This window comes from Lasiodiplodia theobromae (genome assembly GCF_012971845.1).
Source record: "Lasiodiplodia theobromae strain AM2As chromosome Unknown scaffold_8, whole genome shotgun sequence".
Classification (NCBI taxonomy): Eukaryota; Fungi; Ascomycota; class Dothideomycetes; order Botryosphaeriales; family Botryosphaeriaceae; genus Lasiodiplodia; species Lasiodiplodia theobromae.
In genome coordinates, this window is record NW_023336574.1 from 412,954 (window position 1) to 435,971 (window position 23,018).

General features: G+C 54.5%; 3 protein-coding genes across 3 annotated transcripts; 1 reads left to right on the forward strand and 2 right to left on the reverse strand.

The window, feature by feature from the left end:
• Positions 1 to 10,932: 10,932 nt before the first annotated feature.
• Positions 10,933 to 13,372, reverse strand: LTHEOB_3152 (Glutathione transferase; the record flags this gene model as incomplete). The annotated part of the gene is made up of 7 exons (XM_035512044.1): positions 10,933 to 10,994; positions 11,057 to 11,402; positions 11,492 to 11,572; positions 11,621 to 11,798; positions 11,868 to 11,977; positions 12,298 to 12,829; positions 12,879 to 13,372. The coding sequence occupies 7 exons, from the start codon at positions 13,370 to 13,372 to the stop codon at positions 10,933 to 10,935; spliced, it is 1,803 nt and encodes a 600-aa protein (XP_035363045.1).
• Positions 13,373 to 14,468: 1,096 nt separating this feature from the next.
• LTHEOB_3153 (Glycoside hydrolase family 71) lies at positions 14,469 to 16,072 on the forward strand (the record flags this gene model as incomplete). Its single annotated transcript, XM_035512045.1, has 2 exons — positions 14,469 to 14,573; positions 14,627 to 16,072. 2 exons carry the CDS (start codon positions 14,469 to 14,471, stop codon positions 16,070 to 16,072), a joined length of 1,551 nt encoding a protein of 516 aa, XP_035363046.1.
• Positions 16,073 to 19,849: 3,777 nt separating this feature from the next.
• On the reverse strand, positions 19,850 to 21,447 carry LTHEOB_3154 (PAS domain-containing protein; the record flags this gene model as incomplete). Its single annotated transcript, XM_035512046.1, has 3 exons — positions 19,850 to 20,725; positions 20,824 to 21,262; positions 21,395 to 21,447. 3 exons carry the CDS (start codon positions 21,445 to 21,447, stop codon positions 19,850 to 19,852), a joined length of 1,368 nt encoding a protein of 455 aa, XP_035363047.1.
• Between the last annotated feature and the right edge of the window lie 1,571 nt (positions 21,448 to 23,018).

The window sequence follows — 23,018 nt, forward strand, 5'->3', positions numbered from 1 at the left end:
GAGAGACGGCTGACGTTCCCCCTTTCGTTGCTGACACAGGCTCGCAGGACACGCTGGAAAGGGTTTATTGGTGGGAGAAAGGACCCTGAATATCGCTCGCGTGCATCACGGTGAGTTAACTCAGGAACGCCTGCTCGCCCGCGTCCAAACCCGCTTTGACCTACCCCAAAGAGATCTTGGCTACACCGGGGTCCGCTATAGCACCACTAGCCACAGCGGCGGCGGCGGCACTTGCACGTGTCATGCACCGTTGCTATGGGGCTCTCTCGGCCACTATGACGTAGCATTATGCCGAACGATGACGGCATCGTTCGAGACCGCGATGCTAGAACTTAGTTCTACACCTAGGCGCGTGTTCTGGCGAGCGGTGAGGGCGCTGTGGCGGACTCCTTTCTAGAGGAACGGCAACGTGCAACCTCATCAGGGTCTGTTCTCAGGGCGCTGCAGGGACCAGAATTCCAGAATTGATCTTGGTTGAGAGCCAGGCTGGTGGCAACCGGGGCTGTCTTGGCCGGAGCGCATTCCGCCGTTCGCTTCGATCAGTGGGCCATATACGCAGAAGATGTCATACAATGTGAGGAACCTGCCGGTGGTTTTCTGCACTGGCCATGAAAATCATGCCGTTTGGGAAGTTCTCAGGCACAGGCCCGCGGGCGCCGCCATGGCGATTATACATGCTTGCATCATTCTTTCAGCAATGCCACTTTTGTTTTCGGACCACGGTCACGCGGAGACCTCGCCCTATTCGACGCTTGAGGAGTATGATGCGTCGTTTACAACATGTTGACTTGACGAGTCGTTCGCTGCCTGCCAGCTCGAGACATTTCGGCAAGGTTGCCCCGCAATCTGGGTGGACCAACAAGCCCCCCAGGTCCGACGCTATATGCAAACGTCCAAGTCCCCTTGCATCGCAATCGGAATGGGCACCGAAACCACGAGCGCATAATGGCGCAACTACCATGAAGAGACTGTACGACCCGATCTGCTGCAGAATGCTCTGTTCCCCCGATAGAATACCACGGAGGTATGCTACGTGCTACCTGTGGCGACGACAGCGTTTCAATTTAGACGCAGGCGCCCGTGCGCTAGCCTCGGAGCCATGGCTAACGGGCGTCAAACCCGGGCGGCTGCGTCGATCGTCACTGTCGCGCACAGGTTACAACAACGACGACGACGACGACGACAGGCGCGGTGCGTCTGTCGCGCAACCTCAGGATTTGAGTTTCTTGCACGAGACGCTCGAGTGTGATTTATTGAGATGCTTGATCGCTTGATCCAGCAGGCGCCCGGCGCTGGTGTGCGCGCTGCGTAACGCTGGCCTTCTGCAGCTTGGCGATGGCCAGCATCTCCCTACTGCTAGGCTGGCAAGCCACAATCGGTTGGGGACAGCGTCTTCCAACGTTTGGCGCCCGGGGACACGAGAAGATGCACCGGGCCAGGTGATGCTGCCTGCGTCTACACCAAGGAACAAGGCAATTAGCGAGGACTATTATGGGTACAGCTTTCGCCGCACGCACACACCGCAAGGAGAGCTCTCCACCGGCACATGCTCACCACGCGTCGCGCATCCTTGGCGCTTGCGTCGGGGGGGACAATTCATCAGCGTTTCGGAAGACAACTCATCAGGACAGACCCAACGGTCTTCAAAGCTTTGCTTGCGCCGAGGCAACGAATGACAATCCCTGGCGGCTCGTCACACTCCCTCCCCCCTCGCCCGACGTGCATCCGGATCTCCGCCCAGCAGGGCAAAAAAGCCTCTCACCCAGATTTCATCGAAGATGTATCTTCCTCTCAGATTCCCGCTTCTTGAGTCAGTTCCATGGCCTGCGGGAAGAGCACGTGAAACTCAAACGTATCTTCGGGAGTCTAGGCTGCGCTTCGAGGAGGGCCTTTTTTCGTCTCTGCAGGTTGCTGCATAACGATACCGGGGCCGGATGCATGAAGACGCTGCCAGTATCGTACACCGCATATGCAGGATGCACACGCCCGCTTTCTTTTTTTTTTCTCCTTCTCAGCTGCCAGGCTTACAAACAACTCAGTCAACCCCTGCTCTCGCGAGGACTTCGCACCCGTTGGGTGCACGTCTCCGAGAGCTTGCTCACGGACGTAAGCTTGAAGTTTTTTGACATTAAGATTTGGTGTGGTGTTGAGCTATCGGCCCTATACTACTCTGCCGTGATGCCGAAAACAGCAGACGATTCACGCCATTGAAGCAAAAGAGAAAAACTTGGGCTCGCCATTGGGTCGGGCAGCAGGCACGAAACAAACCAAAGAGTCTGGCGGGCGAATAGAATTGCTCACGGCATGGGCTCCGGACGATAGGAGCCAGTGTCCGGTCTTCAGTCATACGATTCGCATCCTTCCCGCAGCTGAACAGCGACCGGAGACGGCTGGACGAGAAAGACGGGTTGGTAGAGGCTTGTCGCTCATTTCCTACTTGACGCAACTAGGCCTGGGCGCCGGCGGGCTGAGCGCAGAAGCCAGCTGCTCAAGGGAGGCCGTAGTCGATCGAAATTCCGGAAGCGGTAAGCCGACGCGGTGATCAACTAAATGCACAGAAAAGAAAAATAAGGGTTCACGAATATCGCGAGTCTGGCCGGCGACGGCACAGCTGAAGACCGAGCAGCGCGAGCTCCGGGCTGCGGCTCAGACAAGGCGGAGGTGAGTCCGTCTAACAGAGCCAGCTGCTATGCTCCGCCCGCCGCCGCGAGCCAGCTGGCGCCCAGACGAACCGGCCGCGATAATTTTAAGGTGCGCGGCGCGGCATTCCCCTTCCGCCCCAGCGGGGCTGATCTCTCTGCTGCCCTGGATGGTGCTGCGCGACGTCGTGGGCAGGGGCAGAAGGCGCTGAGATCGCGATCTCTTGTCGTAGTCTTGCGGGCTTGCTCGATCGTGTCGTACTCGGCGTGACCCACTGACTAGGCCGCCACGTCGTCGTCCTTACGTGCGAGACGGCGTGTCGTAGAGTGAGTGTAGCAAGAGAAGCATCCGACGAAGCTGGTGGTCAGATTGACGCCTGTTGCGCGGGGCCCCCGCGTCGCAGCCCCTCGTCGTCCGCTCTGTTCTCTGGAACGGAATCCTCTCCCGTCGGCCATGAACCGCAATGGAGACTACCTTCTCCCAGGTGCGTCGGATGGTGTGACCCTGCGTCGTTGTGCCGCTGGGCAGCGCGGCAGTGGAGACCAGGCAGGGCAGCCGCGGGATGATGTTGATGACCGGCCACGTCTTTGAGCGGGCATCCAGAGCATAGGCCGTCCCCATTCGCCGCATCCCCGGCTCACCCGCAATCACCGATCCCTGATCCCCGACCTCTCGCACCACTCCTCACATGCCGCCTCTGGCCGCCGCCCGCGTCGCTCACGCCCAGGAAGAAGCAAGCGGTGGGGAATCTGCACCGTCATCCGCACACTTCGACTTTTCGCACGATGCCTTTCCCTGCGGCGCACGGGACCCTGACTCGCGAGGCCATAGGGTTTAGCGCTCCTGATTCAGCTTATTCCACCTCACGCGTGCGCCGCCGCCCCTCGTATTGTCCTCTCGCCATCACCTTCGAGCATCGTCTCGGTGGATCTCTGGGGCGAGAGCAATGGCTGGGCGGAGCCCGCAACCGCTGACGCCAATGCCCGCTCTTGATGCACGCCGCGCCACGAGCACCACGCGGCATCGCGGCACAAGCGGTGGCACATCATGCACACGTCCATTTTGTGCAAAAGTTGTTCACTCCCCATCTCTGCTGCCTCGACGGTGACCTGACTTTTACACTTCTCCAGGACCAAAGCAGATGTGCGCATTCGTCGGCTCCGCCTGCTTCCTTGCCGTCTCTCCGCGCGCCTAGCGTCATTGGCTGCGAGGTTAAATCAGGCCTAGGGACCAAACCGCGCGGTGCGAACCGGGCCTGGCCCCAGCCTTGTGAAGACGGTCGTCATGACCGTCGGAATCGCCGCCGCAATGGCTCGACACCAACGACAACCACCAACAGGCGAACAGGCGTTCGCAGTGCTGCACAATCATCATCATCCACGGGAACCGCACGCCAGCGCTAATGCACACTTGCATGATCCCAGCCTGCCGGCACATCGGAGCGCATCACTGGCTCCCTGCATGCTTGTTGCTCCCCATCTCCACCATCTCCCTCACCCGCACATCCCCATATCCACTCCTTTTCCGTCCACGATAATCTTCCAACTTCCATAAACGCTAACCATCCCCACTCCTCAGACCACAGTCTAGGCCTTTCGAGTCGGCTGCGGAACCACGTATCCACTCCCTGCATGCTTCCTCTCCCCTGCCCGCCAACCGGGCTTGCGATCTCAGGGACTGCGGGAGCAAGGGAAGTCAATGGCGACGAGGGGCGGGATGCGCGGCAGGCTTGATGCGGGAGCTGCGTGGTGGCGTGGCCTTGGGGCCAAGGTCCGGATTAGTCAACGCCGAACCCAGCATGTTGTTGAATGATACGATCGCAGCCCCCCGCCACACCCTCATGCGGCTCTGTCGCCCGCTCGCGCCGCTGAAGGTCGCCACCTCGAATGAGGCTTGACAGGTATTCGCCTGGACTTGCCACTGTTCCGATACCGAGGTCGAAATGTGACAGTGACCGGAAAGGGCAAAAGGCGGGGCCGTTGGTTTTGGCTAGGGAGCCACACCTCTGTCGCTTGTCTGCACAGCCTGCCGGTCCCCCAGCCAAGAAACGCCAGAGGCAAGAGGCGAGCAGGGAAAACGCCACCCCGCCCTCGCATTCGGCTCGACACGGCTTGACAACCCTCTTTGCAACGCCAGCAAAGATTGCACAAGAGTGGGACCCCCCACAGGATGCTTACAGGGCGGAAGCATTGGCTGGCTGTCAGCCGGCCGGCAATGGCCGAGTGCCCCGAAACCCGCTAGGAGGAGCAAAAAAGTGGCACTCAAGCTCAGGCCGGTCTCTTGTGAAAGTGCCGTTCATCAAGGAGGCAGACTAACGCCGGTAAGTATATCCCGCAACAGCCACTTCATTATGCCTGGCTTATTTCCTTTTCCGCTTCGCATCCCTTTTCGCGAGGGCTTATCGTTGCGGGATTGGGAAAGAGAGCAACCGCAGGAAAAGAAAAGTAGTTGCGGTTGATGGGGGGTTTGGCGCAAAGACAACCAACGAACCGACCGCACCCGTCCATTTAACTGCGCTTTTACTAGCTCATGTGGGAAATCATCGGCGTCGTTCCCATTCTCATCGTTCGGCCCGCGTACCAACGTATCAGAAGGCACGGCCGAATGAACGTCGGACGTAGTGTTTGAGAGACACCGGGGAAGCCAAGACGGCAGGGTCCCAAGCCATGACCCTTCTTTTTGCTTTTTCTTCAGTCTGCTTGACTGGTACCTCTCCCTTCGCGCCCGAGCCGCTCGTCCTCCTTGCTTACCGTCCTTTGACGTCCGATATTCGGGGCTTCCGACAGCTGGAGATTGCGTCTGGGGCTGATGATTGTTTCCACATGGGGCTGCATGGGAAGGTTTGTCGCCGCATTTTCCCCGCTCTCAACCAAACACGGCTCCTTCATGCTTTGCAAATTTTGCCTCTTGCATGCATTCACCAACAACAATCTGGAACGGCTCCAGGAGCTCATTTCCCTTCATCCGTTGCTGTGCATCATCTGGACCGCTGGTGGAGACCATGGTTGCTCATATTATTCTGGCCCGCGTTTTGCTTTTGCAACAAGGGCCTTGGACATGCAGCTTCTTTTTCCCTGCATATCTCTCCCATGCCCGTCAGCTTCGCTGGCCTCTGACAGAAGCGTATTGCCCGCCTATAATAGAGTTTCTATGTGCATACCTTAATCATCCCGTTTGCGATACGTACCGGGATGATCGTTTTCCCTGCAGCACTGCTCGTCTGCGGGGTTGTCTTTTCGCTTGGGTATTCCCGCTTTCATGTGATTTGCTGTCAATTCAACACTCAACGATTTTGTGTCTACCTACCCTTGCGTCCTACATTGTCCAGTCATTTGGGCTGGGACCTTGGATGTGCAGCTGTATAGGAGGAACACGTCAGATGGACTCCACACGGCAAATGACCCCGCCCTTTTTTGATTTGACGATTCTTGTTTTTGCTTATTGTACACTACTTGACTCGCTTGATGCATGGTCTACAGCAGACTAGAAGCCCCTCACGCCCATGGCATGGGTGAGACACTATTCTCTCGTGGGCAACATTCAACTCGTACCTACGAGACGTTCCCATTGGTGGATGATCAAGAAAACCATAAGCCAGGCGAATTGAGCAAAGGTAAGCTACGGGGTAGCACGACGTTAGTGAGTCGAAGACTGGCCATAAGACAGACCACAATGACACGAGAGTCAAACCATTTAGTCCAGTTACGCCTGTTAGTCTAGGCAGCAGCCACCACACGAAAAATCAATCGACGGAGGTAAATTCCGCTCAGCTTTTTCTTTTCCTTTCCCAAGGATTCTTTAGCTTTTCCTTCTCCTCTAGACGCGTAGTGAGGTGGCTGTGGCAGGATAGTTGGCGGTTCATGCGTCGTTTCATTGCTTCCTTGGCGGCAGTTGGTACGTAGTGCGGGCCTTGGTCTGAGCGCTGTACTATATATACATGGGATTTAGGTGCCCTGCCCTTCTACAGCCAACGTGCCCGTCTCGTCAACATGCCCTTATGGTCATCCTGCCCTTCTGTCCAACTTGCCCGTCCAGTTGGTCTGCTCGTCTGTCCTTAGTCTGACGCTTCTGCTGGATGATTGGATCAGAGGACAAAATGCAGGGAAAAAAACAAGATGTGGAGCGTGATCCTAATAGGGGGAAGGCGGGCACAGGAACACTTCTGGAGTATGACGGGCGGGCGGAGAGTTTGTCTTTTTCCAAGTGAAACAGCGAGAAAGCCCCGAATGAACGTTTTCGATCTCCCGATGAGATACATAACACGCGGCGCGCGCCTCCACACAAAACCCTAGATCTCCGATCTGTCTACTACCTCGCGTAAAATAGTGCCCCAAGCAGGATTTTTTTTCGGCTTTTGCTCCTCTCACGATCTCTCCTTTTTTTCCCCTCCTGCTATACCCTTGTCTAGCTGAGACCACGCGCCCGCTTCGGTCCGTGTCGATGGGATCGTCAGCTTATATCGTAGATCGCATCCGTCATTGTGGGAACATGGGCATTCTTGACCCGGGTTTTGGCAAGATGTGGAGAACGGGAAGATCCTGAGAGATGGGGGATAGCAGTGCGAGATCGCGATGAGTGTGGGAAACAGAGATTGAAGGGTGGTGCCGGAGTTGAGGCTCTCTACTCTAGTGTCACACACACAACAGCCGCGTACTACTCTTCACCACCTTTCCTCCCCCATCACGACATCTGCACAGACGTATGTACTTTCTCGCCTATTGTACTCTTTCGAGCTATGCGTCTGTGGCGTTGTCGCCGGGTGGTGACGTAGTGACCCGTGTGGCTAACTCTTACACCTACGTCACTCGTCACTCAACGAACTGTCTTCCTTCCCAGAGAGCGAACGAACGCCTCTTTTTTGCCCCGCCTGTTCCAACAACGCTGTTCACCCCGCGCTGTTTTGCTGACCGTTTCTTTTTTGCCTTTTAACCTTATGGTTCGTCTTGGCGTGAACTGCTGTTGCTTGTTCGCGCCAAAGACGACCCGAGATCTCCGAACACGCGGTCGCCTCGCACGTGTTCGCAAAACCTACTTCTGACTTCCGCCTCTTACCGCTTTCGGAAGTAGTTTTGGGGGAGGCGAGTAAGAGGAAGCTTTCTGTTTCCTGGGACTGGCTGGTTTGCCAAGCACCGGGAGGCAAAGAATGATCTTCAGCATGTGCTTGTTTGCTCACTCACACACTTTATTTCTCTCTCTCACCTCGTGATTTTATCGCTAATCTTGTTGCGGCAGCAGCAAGGGAGTTTGCAGAAAGGCAAAAAAAAAAAATCAGCATGGCTTACTGTACCGCTTACATTAGGGAGGGGAAAGCCTGCTCCGGGGAAAGAATAATCACAAAAGTGCATGTCAAGGAAACTCGTGCAAAGGGTGGTGTGTGGCAGGGGCTAACGGGCTAGGCTGATCCAGTCAACCATCGCATTTCGCCTCTCCTCCCACCCCCCCACACTTTCCCATACTTCGCCATCCACTCTTTTTTTGCTTTTTTCTAGGGGACTTTTAGTGTTGTGTCACACATGCACCGCAGCGTAAAGGGTCCATGTGATTTTTTTCAGGGCACGCACAGCGCGAGCAAAAGCGTGCGCGCGTGGTCTGGAAAATGTGACCACCAGGCATCACTGGCGGGGGCGGCGGTTGACTACTTGCTGATCATGAGCTGGCTCTCTCTCTTTCCCACCAACATTACGGGGTGTGTCGCGTGACGAGCAAAAAGCCAGTCCCTCATCTCCTCGGGGCGCGTGCGTTGGAGACACACATCCGGTTTGCCGCACAACACGGAAGAGCCGTTGTTGGAGAAGGGGAAGGAAGAACTGATGAGCGGGGGAAAAGGAGTACGTTAGTCACTAGTGAGTTGCGAAGGAAAGCGGGGTAGAAACAACACAAAAAAAAAGCATTAATTGATTATTGTTGCTGCAACCAACGGAACTTCCGAAGGGCAGTTGGTTTCTACGCCCCGCATACGAGCCTAAAGAAACTTGATACTATGTAGAATGGCAGTGAAAAATGCAGGCAGAAAGATCATCCTGACGAATATGCAACAACGGAAAACAAAAAAGCAGGGAAGCAGCAGTATGCGGGTAAGAAAGAGGGCATACGAAAATCTTCCTAGCTTCAAGCCACGACAAACGGCTCTCTCGTTCGATGGGATGCATATTTTTTAGCTTATATCCTGTGTCTTAGCTGCATGCGGGGAAGGAAGCGAGGGAGCGCTCTCGCTTGTAGGTGAGCAAGAGAGAGAGAGGGAAATTGGGCAGCAGCAAGGCAGCGGGGAAGGGGGGGAGAGCGTAAGCACGGAAACGCAACACGCATGATGCATTGCAGAAGCGTGGATTGCGAAAAGGCATGCCTGCAGCCGCGCCGTTTTCTTTTCCCTCATTCTCGCCTCGCCCTCCCCCACGCACCACTTTGTCGACATTAGTTCGAAATATCCGGCAAGCCTTGACGAATCAGGAAAAAAATTTGAAAGAGTTCCTTCAGTTCCTTTCCCCCTCTTCCTTTCCCCCCCGTCCCCTCTCCCCTACCCACGCCAATCTAATGCAGGGCAAGTAAGGTTTGTGCGGGGGAGGCTGGTGGCTGGCTGGGCTGGGCTGGCTTGCGCGCTGGGCTGGCCGGCCGGCCGGCTGGGGTAGCTAGTCTGCGCTTATTTCGTTATTTCCCTATTCCGTTCATCCTACGGCCGGCGCGCGTGATGTACACACTACTCACGATAGTTGAAAGGATCGTGTATGCCAAGAAGATGCGCATCGTAGTGTTTCGTACAAATGAGTAAGGCTGAAGTGCCAAGCTCCGCCCCGATGGAATATGCTATTTTGCTGACGAAATCCCATGGCGATCACGCTCCTCCTGGTGAATCTGTTTCCGCGACGTGACTTTTAGTTGACTCGGCCGGCGTGGTAGGGCTAGCCGGGAAGAACAAATGGTTCGCGGTGGCTAAATGCCGGCGTGATACCTTAGTCGAGTTGCTCGCAAACCCATGCCATACTGGGCTTGATATTATTATTGCCGGTCAAAGAGAGATACAGAATCATTCGACCATTGGCTCCCCTTCTGCCCGCAAACGCGGCAAACGCGATATATTGCAAGCATGAATAATGGCAATTTCGGCCCTTTTGTTGATATTGTCAGGGCAAGCGAAGCCCTGGCAAAAACATGGCGAATTGTTTTGGATTTTTCCTTGGATAATGTATCTCAAAGTCAAATCGTCGATACGAGAACTCGCAAGGCAGAAGTAAGTGGGGGAAGAAGTCTCGACCACCGCCTTTCGCGACAAGTGTGGGGGGAGGGAAGATGATGAGATGGGTCACGAGTCATTGATGACTCGCAGGTTTGGACACAGATGAGCAGAGAGGATAGGATTGCAAGTTAGATCCACAGGACGAGGAGACGAAGAAAGCGTCAACCGCGGCAGAGAGAATGGTTAGCATGCCTACGCGTCTTCCGTCGCACCTTTGGGTGGATACGAGCTTTTTTTTCCCCCTCAATCTTACGATATGAGACTCGTCGCAAGGCACAAAAAAAACGGCGCAGAAGAATCGCGTATGTCCGGTATTCGTGGGAAGGATTGGAGTAGTGGAGGCTCCATTACTTCACCATGATAGCTACATTGCTCAGAGTAGGAAAAGGAAAAAGGCAAAGGCAGAAACAGGGCGTCCTGCCGCAACCCCGGCGGCTTCGCTGCGACATACGGAGTAGCGTCGATGAAGGGCAACGGAACAAACGTAAGGTTAAGGGAAAGAAGCAAAAAGGGCCTGAGCTGAAAAGGTGAATCGGATCTGCGGTTCGACTTAGCCGAGGTGACGGCCTGAGTAATGTAGCGCGTCCCTTGACGATGCTACATGCCGCGCATCTAACCCTGACCCCGGGTCCCGCCAGCCATACGCAAGCCCGCAGCTAAGGATGGGCGATCGAGCAGCGTTTGAGACCGGACCGAATGGCGGGGGTCCGGATAGTCTAAAATCTTTAGCGGTTGCTTCGCCCTGCAAATCCTTGCTAACGACTATCTGGATTGACAGGCAGGGATACAAGGGTGCGCGGAAGCGGACGAGCTCGGTTTCAAGCGAGCCCTCGGAGGAACCCGAGCGACCAAACCTTCAGACGAGCCGCTTTGCAGGTCGAGAATATCCTTATGAATGTGATCTTCAAAACGAAGACAGAAACGGAAATCGCATTGGGTCTCAGCGCAGGTCCATGACTTATCTGCTGACGGGAGAAAGGATGGCCTGAAACCAAAAGCCCGGCCAAGGAATGACGAGACAACGAACGCTTGCTATACGAAGAGATGACGAATACACGGCATTACGGAAGGCCGCGCCCCGAATTCACGGCGTTTGCAAGCTGCGAAGTATTCGGGCGGTTCTCTGTAGTAGTTCAAAAGTCAACCTTTCGGCCGAGACGGTCTTTTGACACATTTAGCACTCACCAGCGTATCGCTCGTAACTATCCAGGTACAGGTCATCTGTGCTAGTCGTCGCCTGCACGTGAGGGTCCTTCTCAATTGCCTCTAACCATTTCCCCCACCGACTTCCGGCTTCCGGTTCGGGCCATGCGCGATAAGGCTTCAGAACCTTGTTGAGCCGGATCACCCAAGGTGCCATTTGGACATCGACGAAAGACAGCTCCTTGCCGAGGAAGAAAGGGCCCTCTTTGTCGGCAGCATCCACGAGCTTGGTGATCTCCGACTTGAGGTCCTCGGCGTACCTGACTTGTTTTTCTGCATCCTGCTCTTGTAGAAAGCGGTAGAAGCCGGGGATGAAGTGTCGGTTGATCTAATCCGTGTCAGTATGGAATTATAGATATGGGATAATCCTGAGCAAAGTGTGCGGAAGGGAGCACGCCCTACTAGGGATTGACTTACATGGTCACTCCACAACCTGCTATTTGCACGCAGCTTGGGGTCAGAAGGCATCAAGGGCCGGCCAACGCCAAGGTCCTCAAGCTTGGACGAGTCAGCATCGCCCGCTAAATGTTCTCAAAGGGTGCATACATATTCCATCAAGACAGTGCTCTCGTAGCAGCCCCAGTCGCCATGTCTTAGGGCAGGGACAAGGCCACGAGGGTTGACTTCAAGCAGCGATTGAGGCTTCTTGTAGGGGTCCACCTCAATGTACTGGTACGGGATATCTTTGTACACCAACGATATCCACACACGTTGGACGAAGGGGCTGCATTTACACAAACTGGGTTAGATCAAGCACCTCGCTTTTCCTTGTTTCGCGGGGAAGGCTGCATACCAGAAGCAGCTACCGAACAACTTCAACTCATTCTCTGCTGCGTGCTTCTTGGCTGTGTTTAGCGCATTGCCGGTCGCTTTCGTGTGGTAAGTCTTCTTTGCATCGGGTTGCTGTTGTTTGTCAGACATGTTGTCGAGGACACGGGCACTTGTGGTAAAAGAGCTTCGTAGAGGGTAAGAATGCGAAAGTAGTAGTATTCGACGACGCTGTGAAAGCAGTCGCCCGAGAGATGCAAGTGGACTTGAGACAAGGGTATATCGCGATACAAGCCTGATAGGCGAAGTGTGCACAAGCAAAGACATGAGAGAGGAAGGTCGAGGTTGAAAGGTGATGTTGATGTCAGGAAAGTATGACGCCATAGCCGAGATCTCCACGTGGGTCCTGATTCCAGGGTCCAACGCCGATCGCAAACGAAAATAGAAGACCTTACCGGCTGCTGCTTCTTCTTTTCCTTCTCGTTCTTCAACGTGTGTCTGATGACGCTGTTCTTTTTGATCCTGTCGCTTTCTTCCAAGTCATGCTTGTGCGGGCCAGGGTTGCCATCAGCTTTGCCGTTCGCTCCATTGCCGTTTACACGCTGGATTGTGTAAATTCTGCGGCTGTACGGATCGGGCTGTGTCAAATGCAAAGCGGACATTGGCCATTGCAGCTGCCCAGGCACGTTCGAAGCTGGTGCAAGAGGAGCAGACTCTGGGACAGGCTGCTCGGTCAACGGGCCCACGTTGTCAGGCGTTGCAGAGCCAGGCTCGTATTCGGTAATCTTTATCTTAACATCGCAGAGATCACGTTCACGAGCAACACGCTTACGCTTTTTCTTGTTGGGGTCATCCGACTTGGGAGTGCCTGGAGGACGACCCTTCAAGCGGCAGTCCCAGTAGTGCGAGACGAAGGGCTTGCGCTTGTATCGCTGGGTCGAGCGGTGCGAGTAGATGTTGTCTACATGCGGCCAGTACGTCTGGAATCTGACAGGCATCAGAGGGCTGCACAGAGCATTCTGTCCCTGGGACATACTGATCCTCAGTCATGACAATCGTCTGGTCAACGTCGAAGAGGCGTTGTCTCCACTGGTCCAAGTTCGGGGGGTCCAGCACGAGCTTCAACCCTTCGATCTTGCCATCGGACTTCGCCGCATCTTGGGCCTCTGGAGGCGGCTGAATCTGGACGCGAGGAGCCGCAAAATGCGGGTCCTGCTGCGGTGAGCCAAAGTGGAAGAGTGTAGTATTGGACTGGTGGGGTGAGATGTGCTGTGACTGCAGGCCGCTTAAAGCAGGCGGCAGCTGGTCCCTTTGCGATCGAATTGCCCGATCGGGAACGGCAGTCAAGAAAGCAGGCTGCTGGAAGAGGACGCCGGAGTCATCGGGATTCACGGCGTAGGTTCCCGAAGCAGCGGCGGCAGCGGCGAAGGCGTGGGCGGCTCCGCGGTCATCCTGGGGGTGCTGGAAGGTGTGCAAGGCTGCAGGCTGCAGGGTGCGCAGCTGCGGCGGCGATGTCGCGATATGATCCATTATTGCTGAAGATCTGTCGCTGCTTTAAGACGGGAAAGCTAAAGGTGGCATGGCATGGCAGTCGCGGCGGGTCGACTTTGTCCCGTTCCGGGCACGTGCGATGAGGCATGCTCTCTCATCTCTTCGTCTTACGCTGATCTTATCTTTTGAGACGAAACATGAAAAACTATCGACGCCACGCAATCCTGCCCAAGCCCAAGGCGTCTGCCGGCGGTGTAAGACGGGAGTGGATGCCAATGGAGCCGCAGACCCTTCTTCTGTGCCGGGCCTTCCTCGGGCCCCGTTGCTGACGCGGTTGGAGAAAAGGTAGTGGCCAGTTTCGCGCCGGGGCTCCACTGCCCAGCCGGCCATCAGCCGGCCACTTTCCGCCCCCAACAGGGCCCCTCTGCACGTCCATGATTAACAACAAGGGACGTCCCAATCATAGACTCTCCACCATCTGTGCCATCGTCCTCACAGTACCCGCTCGAAAGAGGCGCAATGGTAGGCAACAGCAGCCAAGGCAAACGTGCTGGCTGCCGGCCCCCAAGGCCCCACTGCCGACTGCAGTTTCGCTTACGGTCCATCAGGTCTGGCCAGACACTTCAACCCTGAAGCCCTGTTTTTTGCCGCCTGCATTCACGGAGCGAGATACCGTGTAGCACCACCTCGCACCTGTTCCAGCAGTCCGGAGGCGCACTCGTTTGTGCCCTGGAAGCGACCCTTTCTGTCATGCAAAAACGTGTCTGTCGTTGCAAAATGCGACAGGCTGACGCACGCCGTAGGATTCAAGCCTCAGCGGGCGCAGCCACCACATCTCGCCCGTGCTTGCTCCTAATATAGCCGCTGACGGCACCACAGCCGCCCCATATGCCTGTTTTGCGCTAGCAACCAGATAAGCACCAATATTCGAAATGTCGAAGATGTACACTTTCTCTGGGCTTTCTCGGCCAGACAGTGTGTGACATTTCAATAAGAGGCTGACACGAGGCTGTCAATAATCTCCGTTGCCTGTGTCACCTCATCCTGCTTTCTTCCTCAGGAACTTTTTTATGCTGGAGTCTGCAGCCTGTCCCTGATTTTTGTCTTCGTTGTTTGTTTACTGCACATCCATACAATGCGTGTCAGGACTCTACGGTCTCTGGCCATTGGCACTGCGGCATTGCTGTGTGGCAGGTCACTTGCTGCAGATGTCAAGAAAGCAGTGTTTGCTCACTACATGGTTCGTCAGCCTACATCCCTGCAGTAGCTCCCGACACTAACCACCCTTTGCAGGTTGGAGTTATCCACGAAGACCATGTTCATCAGGATGTCGACGATGCAGTCGCCATGGGCTTGGACGGCTTTGCTCTGAACATTGGAGACCCGTCTACCCAGTTCACTCGCGATGTGTTCAACAACATGTTCGACTACACTCGTGACAACCACCCCAACTTCAAGCTGTTCATCAGCATGGACCTGTGGTCTAACAACGACACAATAAACTTCGACGGCTACTTCACCGACTTCCTCGGCCACGACGCCTACTACAAGGGCCCCAACGGCTACCCGTTCGTGAGCACCTACGGCAACGGCGGCTTCTCCGAAAAGGTCTGGAAGAACTGGCGCAACCGCTGGGGCGACAAGGTCTACTTCGTCCCGGACTTCGCCGGCATGATCGGCGAGGGCAACCAAACCGCGAGCTGGTGGAAGAAGTGGGACGACGTCATCGACGGCCTCTTCAACTGGGAGGCCGCCTGGCCGGAGCGCGGCCTGTCCACGACGCCCAGCATCGCCGCCGACAAGGTCCAAATCGACTCGACCAACTCGCAAAACAAGACGTACATGATCGGCCTCAGCATGCTCCAGTACAAAAACTCGTACGGCGCCAACATCTACCGCGCCGGCGAAGAAAACCTCTCCTGGCGCATCCACAACATCCTCAACATGACCTCCACGCCCGCCTTCGCCCAACTCCTCACCTGGAACGACGGGCCCGAGTCGCACTACGTCGGCACCATCTGGCCCGAGATGAACAACGACACGGACCCGGACCGCTACGCCACCCAGGAAGCCGCCCCGCACAACGCCATCCGCCCCGTCCTCGCCTCCTTCATCGCCGCCTTCAAAGCCGGCCTCGGCGCCGCCGACATGCAGCCCTACGGCGATTCCGACGCCGACAAGGCCGCCGTCGGCGCGCTGTGGTACAAGCCCATCACCGCCGCGACGGAGTGCGCGAACGAGGACTCGGGCGAGCTGCATGACGAGAAGCCGGATGGGTACGAGGTCGCGGCGGACGTCGCGGCGTGGGCGGTCGTCGTGCATGCGGATGCGGGGGAGGGGCATACGCTGCGTGGGTTTAGTGGTGGGGAGAAGGTTGGCGAGGTGGATCTCGTGCCGGGCTTCAACTTTGGCAACTTCAGTGCGTTGCGCGAGGGCGCGCAGTGCATGGAGGTCAGGGATAAGGATAGCAATCTCGTTGCTGTCGCGCGCGGTGGCGGCGAGGTGACGAGCGATTGCCCCGATGGCATCTACAACCTTAATCCCCAGGTGGTCGGCTTGTCAGATGATCTGAGCGATGGTGGGTGCGCGGGTAAGGAGGATGATGGGGGCGCTGATGATAGCAGCAGCAATGACGACGATGAGAGCTGGGGCATCAAGGGCGCGGCGTTGGATCGCGTTTGCTTGGTGTCTGCGCTGGTGGTGTCGTTTGTGTGGGTCACGGGCTTGGTGGGCTTGTGAGGGTGTGGTTGGTGAGCGGTTTCCTTTTTTCTTCATGAGACACGACTATGCGTTATGATTGGTTTCCTTGTTTTCTACTATAGACGGAGGGGAAAAGGGCATGCTACGATGAGCGAGCATTTGCGGTTTGGGTTGGAGATACCCCCTATTCAAGTTTGTTGCTTTTTTTTTTCACATAGACATGACGGGTTAGACGGGAAATTAGAATGGAATATTCATGAGCACATTATCCTCGAAACTTGCCGCGTGTCAGCCTCGCGTACTGCAATGTGACGGTCGCTTGTGAGGCTGTCAGCAGGATTGTGCTCCCTCGTGTCAGCTCGCCGCACAACGCCACGCACCCTCGTGTTTAAACTCAATGCAAAAAAGAAAAGGAATTCATCTGACTTCTTTACTAATCATCGTTCTGGGAAAGACACTGCACGGTTCTTTCATATTACAGTGTCTGTGTATATCGAATTGCCTATATAAAGCCAACCGACTTGGCAAAACCTCCCGCAAACTGCTCACTGGCCCTCGACCAGAGAAACAGATCATTTCACACTCAATAATGCTTGGGCTACTCCTTCCCGTGTACCAATCACTCATGATAAGCTCAAATACAGCATTCTATCATACGTTAGCGTCGTGACCATCTATTGAATAACAATGGCATCCAATATAAAGAACCGATGATGATATTGAGCTACAAATCGATGATGGCGGACAGCATCGTTTCCGAGCAGCAGCGAACAGCGTCGCATTAAAGTTCGCGACAAGGAAAAGAAATGAAGTAACCTTGTTGAAAACATGGCAGCACAGCGACAGTGATGTTTAGCCCTTCCCAGTCCAATTCAAGAAGGGAACTGTGTGTATAGGTCATCCACAACAACTATGTTAGTGTAGGGTGAGATGTGGTCTTATATATTGACACTTTTGGATGGTGGAAAAATATCACATGGATTACCTAGCGTGTGACATGCACATTACTGAATGATGCGCGAGAAATTTTGCCATGTCACACGTATCCCACAGATCGAGCACAACATGGACCACTATATAAAAAGTATCAGGATGCAAAAGTTAATGGCAGCAAGTGGAGCTGCCAGCCAAGCAAGAATCCCGTATCAATAAGGTCCCCCCCGAGCTCACTTTTGTGCGCTATTGAAATCCGAAGTATTGGTTCTGGGTTCGCCCATCTTTTGCATCCAGGAATGGCTGACTTGGGCGGCAATACTGAAGCGTCAGATCAACAACCCCCCTCACTATTGAATAAAACTGATGTGCAGTACTGGAACATCGCATTCCTCCAAATACTCAATGACAAACAATGATTCTACTCAGAGTTGATGTACAGCAGTTGCAAGAAGGGCGCAAGAAACCCTCATCATTCAACGCAGCCGAGCATTCGCGTTCCCAAATGGCCGTCGGCATATAGCACTAGTGTTCTGTTCAAGGGTCAGTTCTCACTTTTGGGCAGGTCTGCAAACATAAGCCGTGTGGTGGCGCTTTCCCCGGCACTTTCATCGGCAGATAAATCTCATCGATTTGGTGCCGTGCATCACGATTTCTAGCTACGATTTCTAGCTACGATTTCTAGCTACGATTTCTAGCTACGATGTTAGGTCTTGAGTTCCTCTGGAGCCATTGAATATACTCACCAATCATCAAAAGAGGTGCGGAACCCGAGAGGTGAGGAATGATGTATTTCATTATGTTTTGTTGTGATAGGCAAACCACGGTCGCATTTGGATCACAGAACCTAGCATGATATCATGTCATACTCCACGGAGAGAGAGAGTAGCGAGCTTGTCAGCCGACTCTCAGTTTTTGTTGGAGCCCCGCATCCCTGTCCAGAGTTCAAACCGAGGATCATCGATTTGGCGAATTTATCTTGTCCAGGGGACGTCCCAGCTGGCGGATTCGCTCAGGTATCAGCAGATAAGAGGTGTACGGCATTATCGCTAAATCACGGGTCCGAGGTGCAGTAACAAAGACAGCTCAGCTGCCTACCTTGTATCTTGGATCAAGTGGCTCGTTGTTGCCGGTGGGTTGCGAAAATTAATTTAAAGCCAAGTGTGGCTATTAAGGCGCTGTTTTCTCAACGAGTTAATTTTTCATTTCTCTGAAAATATCGAGAAGTTTAGACACAAACTGGGGTGTCCTGTTTGTTGGACTTGTTTTGCCTTGCAGTATCGTTGATGGTTCCGTCACCTTTACGATCCTTAACGCTACACCATGAATGCTTAGCTTTGCGTTCTCATCATTGTTATAGAATGTTGGCATCATTCATCATTACCAAATGGTACAATTTGATTAAGGAAAATGGTGGTATCCATTTATCACAACGAGTAGCGGCACTTCTGTCTGCAGGCTGATAACGATAGGGAAAGCAACCACGTAAGGGATAGAAAAAGAGTATAAGGCCTAATTTGGCGGGCACTTTCTGGATGGACTGTACAAGTTGAGAGGTCCAATAGTTGTTTGAGTTAATGTAGAAAAGAAGAGGATAATTTAAAAAGAAGATGAAGTGAGCCACGGGCCGCACACGTGAATATCGAGGATATGTCATACTGCAAAAATGGATGCTAATCAAACTACCCAACCTATCAGCATATCGGTATTTACCCGTCTAAGTAAAGCGACGAGGACACTCTTGTGTAGTGCATTTGCAGCCTCGTATTGGTGCTGGCTTTGCCTTGGGGCATCTCAATCAGCCGCTACACCTTTAGACATCACTTTCATTGACTGCTCTGCTTCAATATTTTCTCCAAGTGATGCTCTCCAATACCGAAATAGCCTAAGCAAACTAACAACATCCATCTTCATAGCGATCTTTCAGGGAATGACCATCCCCCAAGTCAGATTCGGGCAATGAAGTCAGTGGTGGGAAGGAAGTCGTTCATAGTAGGAGGGGTAGCGTAAGTGAAATGAGCAACCATCTAACCAAGCTCAGAGAAGATGGAGGTGGTTGAGAGAATCGGTGGCTCTGCAAATGAGTGCTAATATTTGAAGCCGTGAAGAAGCCGTGGCAGGTGCAAAGAAGATCGTCGTGCCCCGCTGACATGAAGCCGTCACATGTGAAGAAAAGGAAAAACTGATAATGTGAATACAGTCCCCTCTCGTAGCCGATGGCTAGTGTGGATTTGTTTTTTTTTTTGCTCGTGTTATGGTTAGTTGAAGCTATCATCCGGACGAGAATGTCGAATTAAAATTTCTACGTGCACGTCCAAATTCTGCATACACGTCCGGACGATAGCTTCAGCTACTCACATGTATTATTTTTCTAAGGCAGAGCTGGGGCATAGTTATGCTATGTTCTGGAGCGCTAGCCATCGGCTGCAGCACCCCTCTGTATATCGGCCCGGAAGAGAGTGAGCTTAATTGCTTTTCTCGTTTGCTTCATGACTTGAGTACCGAGCGCTAGCCTGATGTGACAATCAGGACAAGGATACGATTAGCACTCTAGTCCAATCAACCGGGGCCAGGGGACATGGAAATACGAGGAACAACACGAGCTTAAGTGAACTGCATATTTCTCTGGACTTTCTATCAGAGTAGACTTTTCAGATGCTTCAAAGACCTTGTGTTGCCGTGATTGAAGTGAAGCAGTAAGCAGAGACGGTGGGTATACGCAGAAAGGACAGACAGATGATCGGAATTGCCAACCCCAAGACCAAAAAACAGCGAACTCAAAATCAACCCAAAACACAATCACCCAACCCAGCAATCCCGACCCCACCCATCCCGCATACCCGCACGCACCGCCTCCTCGCCAACCCCCCTCTACTTACATCCTCACGACTCATCCACCTCCCCCAACCTCTCCGTCTGCATCGGCAACCTCACCATCCGCGCCGTCTCCTCCCTCGGCGTCATCTTCCTCGTCGGCTGCTCCGGCCTACTCGCCGCCCACCCCGGCATCGACGCCGCCCTCGACGGCGGCCGCGACGGGCCCCTCGACACGCTGCCACTCCGCAGACCGCCCCCACCCCCACCGCTGGCGAGGTACTCAGCATACGCGCTACTCGACGCCGGAATCGAGCGCTCATCGTCATCGAAGAAGGTGCTGGACGTGCGGGTCCTCCGCCTGCTACTATACCCCGTCCCGCCCGCGCCCCCGTCGATTATGCATTCGCCGCCGCCGCCACTGGCGGATTGCCGCAGAAGCCGGTACTGCTGCTGCACCTGCTGCTGCTGCTCGAACAGCTTCTCCTGCGCATACGTGCCATTCAGAATCCCAAAACTGGACCGCCTGGCGCGCCCATTCTGACCATTGTTGTTGCTGTTAATCGTCCCCGTTATATCCTCCTTCTCAACCATCACAACCATCCACACCCCCGGCGCGCCGTCGGCGCCGTGCAGCGGCGTGCAGTGGATGTAGCGCGGCTTGCCCTCGATGCTGTTGCTGCGCGCGTGGAATTGCTGCGGCGCGGGACCGGATATCCGAGCGCTGCTGCGGTTGCTGTTGTTGCCGCCGTTGACGTTGCCCGTCAGCCAGTAGACTTTGGCCGTGACGCGGGCGCCCTCGGCGAAGGCCGCGGCGATGCCTTCGCGTACGGAGTGGGGCCCGCCGATGCGGTCGAGGAGCCGGGATTGCGCGAGGCCCGGGATGCGCAGGGCGGCGGAGGTGAAGAGGATGCGGAGGGAGGGCCAGGGGCGGACGAGCATGAACTGTTTGGGTTGTGGCACGCCGCGGTCAGTTTTTGGCTTGTTCGTTGAAGTCTTGGGGCGGGGGGGGAAGGGAGGGGGAGGGGAGGGGAAGGACTCACGTTCTGATAAACGCCCGGAAGTCTTCCATGAGGCCCGAATTGGGTAGGCGGCCAGACGTTGATGGCCAGCGGGTCCTCGATGCCCACGTATCTCCGGGCTGTGGCTGAGTTGAGTGAAGCCTGTGGTGCGGGTGCCGGCGTGCTTGCGCCAGACGTGGCGGAATTGCGCGTCTTGAACTTGAGGACCTCCATCTCCTCGGTGCTGAGCAGCTCGCCCATGTCCCCTAGTGCCTTGTGAGAGCCCTTTGGTGCATTGCCGCCCTGCCTTCGGTTCTCCACATCTTCGTCGAGCAGCATTTGAAACGACTCGAGACTTCTGCCGCCCTCGATTAGGTTTGTGACGTCGATTTGGCAGCCGATGAAATATCGAAGCTTGCCCATGTTGTCGTACAAAGGCGCGATCATGCATAGGTTTAGGAAAGGCGATCCATCTCGACGGCTATGATTTGAAAATACGTCAGCGCTCTGTTTCTGATCTAATACGAAGCTCTGTATACCTGACAGAATGTGGAAGTGGCGTATCTATGAATAGGCGGAGGAATGGTCGACACACGAGAGGCTAATCACTCACTAATTTAAGACGGTTTCGCAGGTCTCACGACCCGACCTCATGGCTTCAGCCATGCGTTCTGCGGTTGAGGATTGTGTCTTCGGTCCTTGGAGAAATCGGCAATTTCTCCCAATTACGTAGTCTCGTCCGTACTGTGTAACCAAGTGGAACTCTGAGAACAATTAATGGTTTCATTCCTGTGGAGAGACATTCCAACAGATACGAGGTATGAGTTACCTTCCGAAGCGTAGATGATGGGGCTGTCCGGTAGAGAAGGGTCTCCCAAACAATACACCTCAGCTAGTCCCTCAGCCAGGTGTCGATTCATCGGCGCGCTAGTCCCTGTTATCTCTTTTACTAGAAGTTCCGTGACAAGTTGCGTCAGGCAATTTGTGATGTATGCGGGAAGAGCATCGTTGATTAGCTCTTCCGCAGCCCCTTGCGACTGTCTGTCGAATCTGCTGCTTAGACGTGCGGCCGTTGTTGACGATGACGACGATCGCTTTTCTGGCGCTGTCATTTCCAATGCAATGGAGTTTGCATAGTCAATAGCCGCCTTTGCTTTTCGGCTTTCGAGGTACCGCACCAATGTAGGAGCGGATCGAGGTCGGTATTGGTTAAGGAACATGGTGAACCGAGAAAAGGATGCCTGATGGCGCAGGATTAAATTTAGATGATCAGTAGAAAACAACCTGTCTGCCAGACGTTCTGCATTGGCGAGTGTAAGATTTGGAGGAGGGGGCATTAGATCGTAGCCACTGTGGCCGCCTGGAGAAGACGCAGCAGACTGTGGCTGGTCGTCATTTTCAGGGCAGTCAGCTTGGTCGAATATTGAAGGGACATTTGCTGAAATGCTGGAAGAGATTCCTTCTCCTTGCTCGTTAGAGTCGTGAAAGTTGAGACCTTGGAAACTCTCGGGTAGGAGCTGTGTTGCAGAAAAGGCAGACATGGTTGGGCTGCTGTGTCGTCTTGCGGCAAGGGAGTCGTTTCTTTGAAGTGGCTTGTCTACTGCAGCTTCGATCTCGCCTGCCATGCTTGAAGACTCCATCCAATATAGTGGGGTGACGGATCTTCGCCCACCCTAGTGATGCAGACGGCGATCTTAACTAATGCGCAAATTTTGTGGCGGGTGAAGGCTTCTTACATGGCTTGCCAAGGGACGGCTTTGGGGAGAGTCGGTCGATGCGTCATCCATCGGGGTGGGTGCGAGAGCAAAGTGTGGCTTCTACACATGAATTCCTACAGGCGGGCAGAGGCGATACATAGCCTTGCGGCAACCTTGAAAATCGGGCCATACCAAAAAATACGGCTGCGTGGGCTTGACTCTCACGGCCTTACTGCAGTAGTCGGCCCAGTGTATGCGGCAATTGGGGGGTCGAAAGTCGCCAAATGGCTAAGCAGCTTGTTAGTTGACTGGGAGGTCCCTGTCACTGCAAAGTCCGGAGCGTAGCCTGAGGATTGCATGCAGGGTGTGATCCAGATAACAGATCTCTGTAAGCTCGGGCGATCGGAAATGGATCCATGAACTTGTTACTGGACGGTTTCCGGGCCCGACTTTGTCCTCCAGACATTCTGTTTGCTTCAGTTACTCCTGAAGATCGAAGTTGGAGAAGCCACATGCACGCTTAGGCTGACGTTGTCGGAC